The sequence below is a fragment of the Papaver somniferum genome, chromosome 1, assembly GCF_003573695.1.
Source record: "Papaver somniferum cultivar HN1 chromosome 1, ASM357369v1, whole genome shotgun sequence".
Lineage (NCBI taxonomy): Eukaryota > Viridiplantae > Streptophyta > Magnoliopsida > Ranunculales > Papaveraceae > Papaver > Papaver somniferum.
This window is the reverse complement of record NC_039358.1, coordinates 83,957,060-83,972,124: the sequence shown is the minus strand read 5'-3', so window position 1 is coordinate 83,972,124 and position 15,065 is coordinate 83,957,060. Positions and strand designations below refer to the sequence as shown.

The 15,065-nt window shown below is 35.4% G+C and overlaps 1 protein-coding gene across 1 annotated transcript; it reads right to left on the bottom strand.

Moving 5' to 3' along the window:
* Positions 1–710: 710 nt before the first annotated feature.
* On the bottom strand, positions 711–2,111 carry LOC113292832 (protein IRX15-LIKE-like). Its single transcript, XM_026541675.1, has one exon. The coding sequence runs from the start codon at positions 1,941–1,943 to the stop codon at positions 975–977; it is 969 nt and encodes a 322-aa protein (XP_026397460.1). The 5' UTR covers positions 1,944–2,111; the 3' UTR covers positions 711–974.
* Positions 2,112–15,065: the final 12,954 nt, after the last annotated feature.

The following is a 15,065-nucleotide window of genomic DNA, read 5'->3' as shown; positions in this document are numbered from 1 at the left end:
AATGTCCGGCTCGGTGTTTTTTGAAATACACTTGGCAAGGTGTGAATTATGCAATTTTAGGGCGTTAGTTTTGAGTGATGCAACTCATATGAATAGAACCAACATTTCTCTGAATGGGCGACCTGGTATTGACACATGCTGGCTAGCTGCTAGTGCAAATCGTTGAAGAAGTCTTGAGACAGTACCCACATTTTAAAACTTGTGAATGTTTATTAGTCTCTCCACACTCTCCACTGAAATCAACAGTTACCGAGTTATTTTCAAGACAATCATTTTTTTTTCTTCCAATCGATGTACCTTACAAATTCTCAAAGACAATTGTTTGCAATTCTTACAAGGGTATACTAGCAAAAACATAAAAAGAACATCGGTTTACATAAATGAGCCGACATTCTGCGCCAACCGATAAGCACATCTCAATTTCAGTCACCGGACTCGAAAGCAAACTTATGCAATCTTGTGCAATACCCAGAGCCAAAGTCGTGACATTTTGAATGCCTCAACGTGTGAGTGTGACACATCAACTGACCACCTACTGCGCCCACACCCCCTTGAACCTGGGCTGGCCTGCTGCAGGCAGTGTGGGTGCTTTCCAAGGACGAGCCATAACGTGATCCGATTCCCATCTCCTCCTCCTCCACCGACATGTTTTCATTTTCACGTGATCCAATTAAAGCCAAACTAGAGAATAAGTTGAATAACAAAAAAAATGAAAAGAAAAAATCAAAAAGTTTAAAGTTGTGATTTACGAACCAAGCAAATTCGTAGTACAATTCTTTGGTCACCGACACCATCATGTTTTTCTCAATCTCTAATCACAATTGATCTTAAAACACAAATCTTGAAATTTGAAGACCAATTTGAAACTCTATTTCAATTACAAGAACGGGCTCATATATATGTAAACAAAAACTAATACAGAGTAAAGTAAAAAAAAAACAATAATCACAGTTTATCCTCCTTTCCAATTATTCTCAAGAAGATGATTGAGAAGTTGGGTTTTGAGTAGTACAGAATTGAGTTGATTTAGAATCCATTCTTCCAAGTGCGAAATGACGAAGTGCATCCACTGATTCAACCAAATTCTCTCTGCATAAAAATTCATCACTACTCACTCTCTCAACTTCTCTGTTCACATCATGAACAAAAACATGGGTACTCCTATCTCCGGCACCGTTTCTTTTACTTCTTGCTAAAACCCCCGCTGTAAAAACAGCAGACATTCTACCAGGAGCTGTTGGAGAATACCCTCTTGGACCATCGACCAAAATAACATCCCAACTCACATCATAAATATGATTTGGCAAATCATTTATCCCTAATTTACATTCTGAAAACAACAGATTCTGTACCGGTCTACACTCATTCTTCTGTTGTTCTCTTGTTGATATCAAAAGTTGTTTCATTTCACTTACCTTTGTTGTGTACGAAACATCATACGCTTCAATACCTGGATATTTCTTTTCGTAATGGGATACATAATATTCATTCTCATCAACAAAAACAGTTCTTCCTTTGAAATTCAGAGCTTTCCAGAGGAGGGTTTCATGTGTTAGCCCAAATATAAGGAAATTACAAGGAGATGGGCATGAATTCAGAACCTGAGAAATTGACTTTAGTTCTGAATCTGTCATTTTTCCTGTATCATTTGATTTAGAAGCGTAATGAAGAAGAGTATCAGCTAGTGATTTTGGCAAATTTGAAGATTCAGATGTAAGAGAAGAGGCTCTGGTTGATATTCCTCCTGTTCTTATGGTACTGTTGATATTGCCTGTGTAAGAATCTCTGGTGTTGAGAAGTGTAAGAAGAAATGCAAATGTGAAGAAAGATATGAAAGCTAGTAACCATAAACGATGAGATCCTCCCTGTTTGTAAATCGATGGGTGCAGTAGAATCAGCTTTGTGTTGTTTGTTGTTGTGATCATTGTACTGTTGGGCTTCATTTCTCCGCCTACCCGTCAGCTGTATTGCGATCTCTGCTCGAGTTGCTCACCAGATTCCCAGAGAGGTTTTTTTTTTTTCTTCTTTTCTGGTTGAGTTCTTTCTTCAAGTTTCTGTCTTTTTTATGAAGAGAAGGAATTGGTTAGATGCGATACACTTATCAAGAAAACAAAACATGAGAAATATTGAAGGGAGGAGGAGGGGTTTAATTGGGACCCACAGTTAAAAATACAGTATAATTTTTGTTTGATTAATTAGATGATGATGACGATTAATAGAAGGATGGAACTCAAAGGAAGAGTTAATAGGAGGTAGAGATGAAGAATGAGACAGAGTAACCAGAAACTAGCAAGATGTCATTGTAACTTACTAACTTCAGGGTTCAGGCTTGGTTTCATCAAGGCTTGTTCACATTTTTTTCTTCTTCATTAATCCGTACTTGAAGGGAACGGAAGCAACCAACACAAGCATTATTCTACTGAAAGAAACTAAATTTGGAAAATTTAAAATAAAAAATAAAGGAAAAGATTTTTAATTTTTTTTTAATAAGAAGTGGTTTTTTTGAGGTGAGAAAACCAAGTGTTGTAGTTGTAGGTAGGTCACCCCTTTCATCATCATGATACTCAAAAGCAGGGACAGAAATGCGTTAATAGTGATTTTTTTCCATTTACAAGGCTAAATCAACCAAAAAGGACGTACATTTAGAGATTAAACTTTAATTTGAATTTGAATTTGTATTTTTATATTTTTGCAGTTCTCTATGATATTTTTTGGTTGAAATTAGTTAAAGAGGGAGACAAGGAGTAAAGAGTGTAAGATAAAGCAGAAGGGAAGTTAATGAGCCAGCCATTCCCAGGATCTACGCGTATTTCTTTCTTTTCTGTTGGCCGGTACATTATTGGTTTCAGTTCGGGATAAATTTTGATGGCCCCAAGAGAAATTGTATTGAGATTTTGAGATTTTTGATACTACTACTAATGTGTGATGATCGGATGTACAGACATGTTACTTAAATTTCAGTCAGTTTTTGGGGTACCACCATCGTTATTGCATGTGATATGTTGTTTGTCTCTCATTGTGTGAATAACAAAATCTTGTACTAGGTTTTGGCATCTCGTAAATTTTCAGCTGGTACAAAACCAAAACAAGTTAGTCGTGGAATGCATTATTGGCAAGGCGGCAAGGTTAGTCTGCTAACAGGGGTACCAGATTGCTTGGGGGTGTACCAATTCCTTAACAAAATATATTTGGTCATATATGCAATTCGGTACACCCCCAAGCAATTTGGTACCCCCTATTAACAATCTTGCAAGGTTGGTCATGGTTTTGCATGGAGAAGGTTGAACTGGTGTGCACACGCTTGGTTTTTGATAATAATTAGACTTGTATAAAATTTATATAAATATTATCTTCCTAATAAATTTATAATTACTAGTTACGTCTAATTTATTTATAAGAAAACATTCACTTCAAACATCAAGCATGAAGCGACGCTTTACGCTTCGACATGCACATTGCTTCCTAAAAATGAAAAACGCTTCACGCTTTCAATACCTTGGTGGTGGTACTGAAGAAATTTAACACTTGCAGTTGCACGGTGTAGTTGAAGTACACATGATAAACTCATTTTTCCCGCTGTAAACAAACATTTCTTTGTATTTTCTAGTGCAAAGTTTTTACCATGGGGTAGCTAATGGAGCCAATAATGCAGCATGATGAAAGTGATTCTATCTAAACCCATTCGTATGTTTAATGATGATCAAAACCTAAAACTCCATTAGAGTATTGCACGTGGTATACTTTAGAAAGTCAATACGTTAAATTTTTAGTTTTTCTTTGATTCATAGAGAGAACTTTATTTTTTTTTGCTAACGTTAATACTAATCTGCATTCTATGCTAGGAGGTAAATGAAATATTATCCTCTGCATTCTATGCTAGGAGGTAAATGAAATATTATCCAAAGTTAGGTTTGGCGTATCAATCTATTTTACACAAATTTGGTCAATCAACCCAATAACAACAATTTCTGAGTGAAAAAGACATTTAGATTTTGATACTGTTTAAATAGACAAAAATATAAAAATAGCCAGAATGTAAACAATTTCATCCTATCCATTTTCAAATACTTTTTCTTATTTTAAATTTACACAAGGATGCATCCGGTTTCATCCTCGCCCTTTTTTAAGTTTAAGACAGGATGAATCCAGTTTCATTTTTGCTATTTTTTTGGTGTCCATTTCACCCATATTAATTTTTGCTCGTCCATTAAAACCATGTTTTAAAAATATTTGGTCAAATGATCAAATTCCCGTTTCTTTTAGCAAAAGTGAAATGAAATGATGCTTTCCAACTCTTAAAAGTTTGCATTTGCATATTGTCTACATTTGTGTTTCGTGGTTATTGGATTCTAGAAAGTGATCAATCATGGGTTAAACTTTGTAATGAGTTGAAATCCAAAGTGACATGACCATATATATGCATAACGTAATGATAGCAAATACTCTGGAAACGATTACTAACGAAGTTTATGCATGATCCAAAAACAGTGAGCAAAATCTGATCTTGAGTGTAACTTTGTAATGAAGTTTATACTCGGCAAACAATCTAACGATTGGGTGTTATCTTTCTTCACTCTTTCTCTTGTATAAAAAGGTTAGATGCTAACAATTGCAACTATTTTCTAACCACAACAACCCAATCAGAAATTGAGCACCAACTCCCTGAGCTCAAAGCTAAGTGGAGAATTTGTGTATGCGAGTCAGGTGGCACATTTATAAAAGAAAATCGATATAAATTCAATTGTCTAATTTCTTAGCCAAGGTGCCCCGCCTACCAGTTTAGATGGTTGGTGTGGCACTGTCGTTTACTGCTTGACCTGATGGTCAATTTCTTGGTTGCTTTGCTTGTGTCATGTTTTCTTGGTTCTTTCGAACTTAATCAAATTGCGATTACTATACTTTTTAAGTACTTCACTATTTAAATGTGCAACAAATTTTGGTAAGGGTCGTTGTTGAAAGTCATGAATAGACATGGACCTTTAGAGCGTCCACAGTGGTACGATCATAACCAAAGATCAAAGACCAAAACGAACGATCAAATTTGAGTTTAGTCTGGAGTGTCACGTTAAGGCAGTGGAGTATATTTAGTTGAGCGGATGTATAATCTACGCTTGCATGTGGAGTGTGCGTATAATGTTCGTCCTGAAAAGACGTAGATATAGTTTACGCTGGTTGTGGGGCGTTGGTAAAGAATACGCTGGTTCTGGGGCGTACATATAATTCACACTCGGAAAAGGGACATAGATATAATCTACGTCTATTATACTTTTTAAGTACTTTACTATTTAAATGTGCAACAAATTTTAGTAAGGGTCGTTGTTGAAAGTCATAGAATAGACATGGACCTTTAAACCCCCTTCTGAGAAGAATATTCATAATTAATCATCACCTAACGTATAGTTTTGCCGTACCACACCAAAATGGAACATGATGGGAATTTTTGTTCTAAACCAACGACGAAGACATATGTAATGCGGAAAATGGGTTATTTGTCCAAATATTTTTAAATCACGATTCAAATGGACGAGTAAAAAATAGTTTGGGTGAAATGGCAAAAAAAAAAATAGCAAGGATGAAACTGGATACATCCCGTGTAAATTAAAACTAAGAAAAAATATTTGAAAATGGGCACGATGAAACTGATTACATACTGCCTATTTTTACATGTTTGTCCATTTAAACAACATCAAAATCTAACTGTCCATTTCACCCAGGAATTATTGATTTTGGTTTTTTTAACCAATTTTGTGTATGTAATGTGCATACTGGTTGATTACATAAGCGAATCAACTCCAAAGTTAATTAAACTAGACAAAAGATGATACGTGTGCACATTTTCAACAAGTTAAGAAACGAGGCACGTACATTACGTCATGTTTTGGTGATTTTAGGTAGGGCTGCACATAACCGACCCAACTCGCCGATCCAACCCGCACCCGCCGAACAATACCGCACTCGATTCAACCCACCTAAACATGGGTCGACTATGGGTGAGGCACGTGAGAACCCACCGTATGTTGGGTCGGTTGCGGGTAGAAACTTCCGTTACCCGAACCGACCCACACACCCGCCCAAAACTATTCCTGACCCTTAGATTATCTAATTCTAACCTAGAATAAATTGCAGCCGTTGAAGAGATGAAATAAAAGACCTAACCTAATCGCATTTTTCACGAAACCCTTCTCTTCCGCCTCTTCTCTCCTTCTCAGACAGTCAGACTCCATTTTTCACGAAACCCTTTTCATCTCTCAAATCAGATTCGCTTTGTGGATCACCGGCATCACCAGCAGCAGACCAATAACGGAAGGTAAGACTAGGAACCGCTGTAAACTTGTAATTTTTTGATTATCTGATTTCTTGTGATTTTCAATTTAGGGTATATCTGTTTAGGGTGTTGTTTTTTAATTTCAGTTTGGGGTTTATCTGCTTTATGTAATCTGAGTGCTTATACTGGTGGTTTCAATTAGGGTGTGATGAATTACTTGTTTTTTATTTCAATTAAGGTACTGGTGATTTCAATTTCAGTCTCTTGTTTGATTCATTGATTTTTTTTTTTTGTTACAGATATGGAAATGTTCATGTGCTAGCTCCTGTGCGCATGGTTCATTGATTAGAACTGAAGAAGACCGAAAGTCTTGGAATTGAAAAACAAAGGTTCATTGATTACTTTGTCTACTGAAATAGACATAGTTCAGTCATCAACAATGATTCAGTTAGCATGCTTTCAAGATTGGTTTGATTTTGTCTCTGTATTTAGTTGTTATAACTAGTATTGAATGAGCTAGTGTTGTTGTTGATGATGCCAAAGATATGGGTTTCCATAAATTGTTGTTGTTTCCTCTGCATTGGCTTTGATGGTGTTGGCATGTCTTTGATTACTTTAGGTTGGTGTGGTTTCTAAGTTTGAGTCTTGAAGACAGCAATAAAGCCACAACTTGGCCACACACTTTAGTTTACAAGTAATTCAGCTTTGTTGTTTATCTTTTGATGTTGGTCCTGTTAACTTTCGAAGTTATGTTAATCACGTAATATCGATAGCTTCACTAGTTCTGACTTTATTATGAATGAAGCTTGATTCTCTTCTTGGTGAAGGGGGACTGTCTCATAATGTGTTTGGTATACTTTATTGGAAATATGAAATGATATTTGAGTTTGTTGATGTTCTGTAAATCATCCGTACAATGTGGGTGTTTGTTTGTCACAATGGATGCAGAGCTATTTGGTGACCTTGCTGCTTCTTCCATCGTCATAGATGATTGATTCCTATTGGCTTAGACAAGGTAATGACGCCAAGGGTCATTGTCAGTAGCTTGATCTTTCTGAGTTCATTGTTTGTCTGTTTCATCTTTGTTATTGTAACTAATTTACATACTTCGTCTTATTTCAGGATTTCAGCGCATTCGGAGGTAAAACATCCACATCTTTTCTGCTGGTCGCTTTATATGATCTTAGGCTTTAGTATAGTAGGCAATACTCAATAGTAATGCACTCTTTTATCTTTTGTGATTTGAACAATTGAACTATGTTCTTTTTATCGTTAGCTTTATCACTTTGGAGTTTGCAATTTTGCATCAACTTCTTACTTCTCTGGATTGTTATTATGTAAACACTTTGTCAGTAACTGTAACTGTATTACTGTAAATCTGTAATGTTCATTTTATATTATGGTGGGTAACCCTCCACCCACCCGACCAAAACCCGTCGTAATGTGGGTCAGGTGAAAACCGACCCATTGTGATGTTGGGTCGGTTGCGGGTGACAACTTTTGTTACCCACCATCAGTGGGTTGGGTGGTGGGTGAGGCCAAAACCGACCCAAACCGACCCATGTGCAGCCCTAATTTTAGGTGCAGAATTAGTTGGTGAATAAATTAGTCAAATTATTAATCACTATGCGTCATTTATACGATCTTTGACCTCACAGTTCCAGTGATTTTGCTTTGGTATGAATCAACCAGTACGACAACTTGCACAACACAAGTACAATTACAGCTTAAAAGAGTTATTTTTTTCCTTTTAAATTATTAATGGTAATTCGAGGCTATAATGAATTTAAGATATATATTTCCAGGTGTTTTTTTTTTCCGAAGAAAAGAATATATTTAAAATGAGGAACATGTCTGCGGAAGGTAGGAAAAAAAATTACTAAAAAAAGCTCCCAATTGTGTAATGAACTTGTAAAGTTCAAGCGAACATAATTTCCATCCGCAACTGCCCAAGCCAAAACTAAGGTTTTAGTTTATATTTACTTTAAAGATGCGACAGTTCCTTTTGTGATAGCTGATGAGATCAGCTCCTACACAGTTTTACCGATAGGTACCTAAAAGTTGAGGATGAATCGAGAACTACAGGCTTATTTTGGCAAGTACCAGATTTATCAAAACTTTAAATGCAACTTTACGAATGAAATATAATGTGACCTTAAAGTACACAAGGATAATATATCTTTCTTCCTTTAAGCAGCAATGAGTCGATAGTATTGAGCTCCATGAATTGTACACCACATCCGATAGATAAAGTGCAAGAGAAGTCATGAACACCATCTTTTGCATAAAAACTTTTAACAGAAAAGATAGATGAACTATTCGATCACTTTTTAATGTCTGGTAGGCATCCAAAGCAGGAGGTGTATAACCAATTCGAAGTATGAAATCCGTAAGAGTGGTTTTTTTTTTAAATGTTTCTTTCTGATTACATTAACAATACGGTAAAATTTTCGAGTAACTATATAATACAAAGTTACGAATCCTTGGAAACAACCCCAAAATAAATAAAACCACGGGTACCATAGTTTGCAAGTTGATATCAGTTTGATCTTTACTTGAAAAATATTTGAAACCTTTGGATCATTGAAAAAATAAGCTCCGACAACCCAAAAATATTAACCACAACTGCCTCTTGTTAACAAAGTTTCCAGGGAAGCCATAATTAGACTTGGATATAACGACGACCAGGGATTAAGGGTGTTAAGGAATACAATCTACAGTATAAATTCTATAATATGATAACCTTGTAACTATTTTAGCTACATTAACTTTGAAATAGAGTGGGTACCAAGTACGCCACCAACTTTTTTATTCGAAAACCTGCATGGACAAGTTTGTCACAATCAGTACCTAGCATAGATCACGAATAAAAATTTGATACTTGATAATTTACTTGGACGATCTCAGGAATCAATATCTATGGAATAACCTAGTATGAACCCGAACAGTTAAGTAGTTATGGAGTCGACAAGCTTAAATTATAACAAGACCAAATCATTTCGTGAACTGTCAAAATAGTTTGTGAACTAAAAAGCCATCCATCTCGTAACTCAAAAGCCTTTTAGGTTGAAAAGTTCGCGAACTGCCAATCAGTTCATGTACTATTGAATTACATAATTTCCAGGACTATATCAAAATCAACTAATTCACAAACTGCGGAAATCAGTTCCTGCATGCGAGTTAACTGAGATTATTTGATCAAATCTTTATATTTATAAGCTCAAGTTCGTGAAATTGTAAAACACTTTGTGAACTCCAAGAACTAACTTGACTACTCCTTATTGCTTGTATTCTTGTTTTCAATGTTCATCATTATACTATAGTCATATGACTTTCCTTAGTACATAGAATTATAAATAATATGAGTAAATAGGATAGTCAGTCTTCACATACCTATGTTGATGAAGTTTCCGTTAACACCGTCGTTCTTCAATATTTAATCTTCAAGGTGTGTTGGTGAATTCTGATACTTAACTACCATTCTTTATTCCTAATCTGAGACTGACTTTAGTAGACTATATAATCAAGACATAGTTTTAATAAATTAAAATTGACAACAACCTTGACACACTAGAACTTGTGACTTTGACTGAGCGATGCTCTAGCAAACTTAAAAATATGTTAATTCATTGAAACATTAATAATTAAAATAATATTTTAATGTAATATTGCATAACCGACTAATATGATACATAGTATCTAAGACATTCGATTGTTTTACTAATTTGATACATAAGTCTAAGATATTCAACCATAAAAATTGTATAACTTTTAATTATTGCTAAAAAAACATATAATGCCTTCGTAACATCTTAACCTATTAGAAAGAGTGTAAAGTAGGGTTACTTGAGCACCCTAGTTTTTTTGGGAGCACAAATTTGGATTGTTATACAAATGAAGGAGGAACCCTTGTCTTGGTTACTTTTACATTATCTTATAGTTTTGCTACCAATTTCTTTTATATAAAATATAAATTATATTGTGATGGAACCTAATTCTGTAGTAATTTATTTTGTTTTACTATGCTAAATATTCTTTCCAAGTACGAGCATAATACAATACTTCTTTGGAAATCAATCGCTCAATTGAAAATCGTGTTTTATTTGGATATTTATAATCTCACACTTTCTTTGACTTACGTGACCATCACCCGACATAATTATCCCCTGGTTATTTTTTACGTTCATTAACATAGCTCCTCGATCAAAATCCTATCAAGAAATAGCAAACATGTGTAATTGTAAATGTCCATAATACTTATTGTTAAATGTATTTTTCTTCGCAATTTTTATTAATATGTTCCAATAACAATGCAAATAAATTTTGGGTTTAAGAATTGCAGTTAAAACAAGCTAAAATATCGATGGTGTACTTTAGCTCTAGCAGGAGTCAGAGTGTACCTTTAACGTGCACCCTGTAAGTTTACAATGAAAAGAAAAAGACTAATAACCAAAAACAACATTGATGCCCATAAAAAAGACCTTAATGATTTTCTTCTTCTCAAAGAAATATTGAAATTAAGAAGAAAAAAGTGAAAAAAATTTGAGGCAATAAGTGTCTTTACACCTAAAAATCTTCCATGTCAATTATCATTTACAAGAAATTTTAAATCCGGATCCTCTTTAGTTTTCTAAACTTGCATAAAACAAATCTTACCCTTAAAAAATACAAGTCGGTTAAATTAAGTAGTAGGTTTAATTTATATCTAAGAAGGGATTCTTATCAATCAATTACTTTAGGTGTATAAAAGAATTTGACCTTTTAATCAAATAAAATGTGAAGTGTATCTACATTTTGTTTTGAATAAAAGTTGTATGTATCAAAAATATGAATCTATAATTTTGAAATGACAAGGATATCAAGTACACAAAAATATTTTCGATATTAACCTATGTGACAGATACTTTACGTGATCTAATATGGAAAAAGTTGTCAAGAAGATAACAACCACAAGATATACAAAATCTTATGGAAACCTAACCTATTTATAGGGATCAACCCAAATGTTTTGATTAACGTACATGTGAAATTACTTTATAATAGCTAAACAATAATTATAATGTGAAAAGTAAAGTAAAAACACATAACAAGATTTTGTTACGAGGAAACCCCAAATGCAGAAAAATCACGGGACCTAGCCCGGTTTTGAATACTCTCAGAATTAAGTCGCTATACAAAGACCACTACCAACTTTGTATAGTTGAGACCAAGTAAACTACCTCTAGTTACCCAGTTTTCTCAATATCCATGCGTCTACAACAAATCTGGCCAACACACGTGAATCTTAAGATATAGTCCATATCTTCAGTTGCTTCACTTGTTTGTGATTACTTCAAGAACTCAACTCCGTTGGATCGTCTTCAGAAACATTAAAGGACTAATATGTTTTCATTAACCGCCCTATAATCTGAAGAAGTAAATTAGAGATTTGTGTTGAGTTCAACAAAGTCTCTTCTGCTTAATATAATAAACTCCTTTGTTCGGTCAGATCAACCAAGATCTAGATTATCAGATAATCAGATCACCGTCTGCAAACTATCAGATTCAGATACTGAAAAAACCACCAAATGATATATTTTCGATCTACTACAACTAACAATAAGATGTTTATCAAAAGATAACAACACTTAGTCGGATCCCAGCCGATCAAGTGTGTGCATGAAGTAAATCACAACGATCAGAAACCAATAAGAAATCTTCTTGACTTCAAAGTACCTTCATTTGGGTGATCGATAAGTGATTTGGAAGTTTTCACAACGATAAAGCAACTCAAGAAAGTGGACTCTGTCTTGGGATTCACGTTCGTTGACCAGATTGGTTGTAGGCGCATAATACGGAAGGAACTAACTAACAAATGAGTGTTTACATGGTCTCAACTATACGAAGTTGCGGTAGTCAATTTTTATAGCATCTAAATTATGAGAGTATCCAAAACTGAACTAGGTCCTGAGATTTTTCTGCTAGACAATTTTCCTTATTAACAAAATCTTGTTGTGTTGTGTGATTTCTTTACTTTCCACATTATAATTATTATCATAGTTATAATTAAGTAATCAGATTATAGGATAGTCAACTTGGTAACAATCCCATAGTTAGTTTGTTTCGAGATATGACTATACATCTTGTTGAAATAATCTTTCGGTTGTGTTTGTTTAGGTAAGGTTATACAAGGTGTGACTTCATAGGTTGACATCAAATATATTGTGGTGTACTCGGCAACCTCATTATTTCTAAGATAAATTAACTTAACATGTTTGAATGTCAACACATTTCAGACCAAGTCGCTGAGTCAAAAGCCGCACCAATTCTACATTGCCATCAGCTAGAAATGAATCCTTGGGCCGTACACGAAAGGGTAAGAAGAGTTTAGAAGATCAAGGTAAACAATAATGGTCAGTAAGAACTCAAAGAAGTTTTGGACAAAGTTATAGCCGGAGATACATGTATATTTGATGCAGCTGATGCCATTGATTCGAGTCTGTCATTGGGTTAGGATGAATGGGTTTGCTGAATTCGAACTCTCAGTCGAGAATGCAGTTGAAGAAAGTATCAAGAGAAGTTGAACGAGTTGGTGGTGTACATTTTCAAGCCGTGGAAACGGTTCTTATTGCTACTGATTTTGGTGGTTAATACTTGAATGAATGTTTTAGAGTCTTGAATGAGAATGGGTTTGTTGTATAGTTGAAATTACAGGGAAGGAGATCGAATGAGCTCAGAATTCAGCGGAATTCATATCTCCATCACCAGCTCAGTAACGCACACCAGGTGCTTGTAGAAAGGCATGAACAAATAGTTCTTTACATCAAGTTCAGCCGAGACTGGCTTAGTCTTGCTGTAGCTAGTCGTGGTTTAGGTGGATGTATACTAGGGGAATTTGGCATTAAGGAGTTGTTCTCGAAACCGACGGGGAAGAGAAGATAAAGGGCATCAGTTTGCTTCAGTTTTGGGCAAGAGTTTTAAGCCGAGATATCAGTAAAGCAAGGTCTATTGTTTCCAAGGGTTGAAGCCGACAATGAGTCCCTATTACTGGTCAAGATGGGTTTGAAGAAGTTGACAACAACAAGGAGTCTTGGTATGAATGGCGTGCAAGATTGGGTTATTGTGGCAGCGAGAAGATAACAAAGAAGGCGGTTGTTGAAGCTTATTTTTAGTTGAATGAATGGCTGAGATATGAATGTTTTCTTGAAGAATATGGAAATCTATAAAATCTTAAGGCTACAACGAGAAGAGACGGATAATACCCCTGACCACCGTCATAACAAACAGAGAGGAGCTTTTCTCCTCTACAAACCCTATTCCGCTACATACATCCATTGTCACCTACATATCATCTCCATCCATCAGCACATCACCTTCACAATTTGCACCTCATATACCCCCTGCATCTTCATCAACATACCACCAACATCTCATACATCTACAACATCAACAACAACAGATGCAGTCCATCTACCCACCAGTCCACCTGCACCAGCACCTGCACGATCCATCGCCAGTACCTTCACGCCACAATAGACTACCATGCAGCCATATCAACAGTAAGTGATATCCATTGTTCTCGCATCCAGGCCATCACCACCACATCACTTGACGAGATGGACACTTTGTGTCTTTGGTAGGGATGTCAATGGGTACCCATTACCCGGAACCGGAACCGGATTCGGTAAACTTGGGTCCGGTTCCGAGTCCTAAAGTTGGACCCATTAGCAACTTAGGACCCGACGGGTAATTATCCGATTGGACCGAATCTAAACGGGTCCAAACGGGTAATACCCGTTGGGTACCCGCGGGTATTGGGTACCCGTTTATTCATACTTTTATTCATGTTTTTGCTAGTTTTAGCTTTGATATTTTACTCGTTTTAAATTTTTCTCTTACATTTAATCTTTATTTAGTACATTAATAAGAAATAATAATAAATTTTATAAAAGTTATTTAAATTCAAGCCAAAAAGAGACAAATATTAAGTTTTTGAGATTTTTTTAATAGTTTTCTTAAGACCCAATGGGTACCCGGGACCGGCGGGTACCCGGATCTTTAAACGGGTCCGGTTCTGGGTCCACAAGTGTAGGAACCGGACCCGGAACCGTTAGGACCCGGATCCGACCTTTATAAGTAGGATCCGGGTCCGGGTCTAGTGATACCCGGGAGGACCCGGACCCGTTGACACCCCTAGTCTTTGGTTTGAATTGCCTTTTAGTTTTGTTTGCAGTTTGCTGTTTTTCTTGTTATTCATTATGAACTCCAGTAACTAAGCATCTTGACTATGGACTATTTCGACGTACGGACATGAATTCCAATTGATATTTAAACATCCTGTTTTCTTGCGATTTATCTTGTTATTGTTCACTTTCTACGGTATAATGTTTATGAATTATTTATCAATCGTTTAAGTTGTAAATGGAGTGGTTGCTTGGTGATTCTATTGCTAGTTAAGACCTCTTCGACCGGTAAATGTCTACAGATTCTTAATACAAGTAGCGCAATATGAATATTAAGGATGAAATTTTGTTAAATATTCGTATATATTAAATGACACTAGTAGATGAGTTGATGAGAATTTAATTTTACCGCAAGTATACGACTATCGACAAGATAGTATATAAAAGGGATCGTTCCACTGGGACTGATAGATTTTTACTTTCAGTTTACAATAAAATTATGGGCTAAAAACATAATATAAGAAAATATTAATTAACATAAATAAAATATAAAAAAAGATAAGAAAATAAGAGAAGGACCAAGTTTCGGATTTTACCAATTAATTATAAGAAACATTCAAGTAATCTCTAATGATATC

Coding starts and splice junctions, on each gene's coding strand:
- LOC113292832 (XM_026541675.1), bottom strand. CDS start 1,943: ATGAAGCCCAACAGTACAATGATCACAACAACAAACAACACAAAGCTG.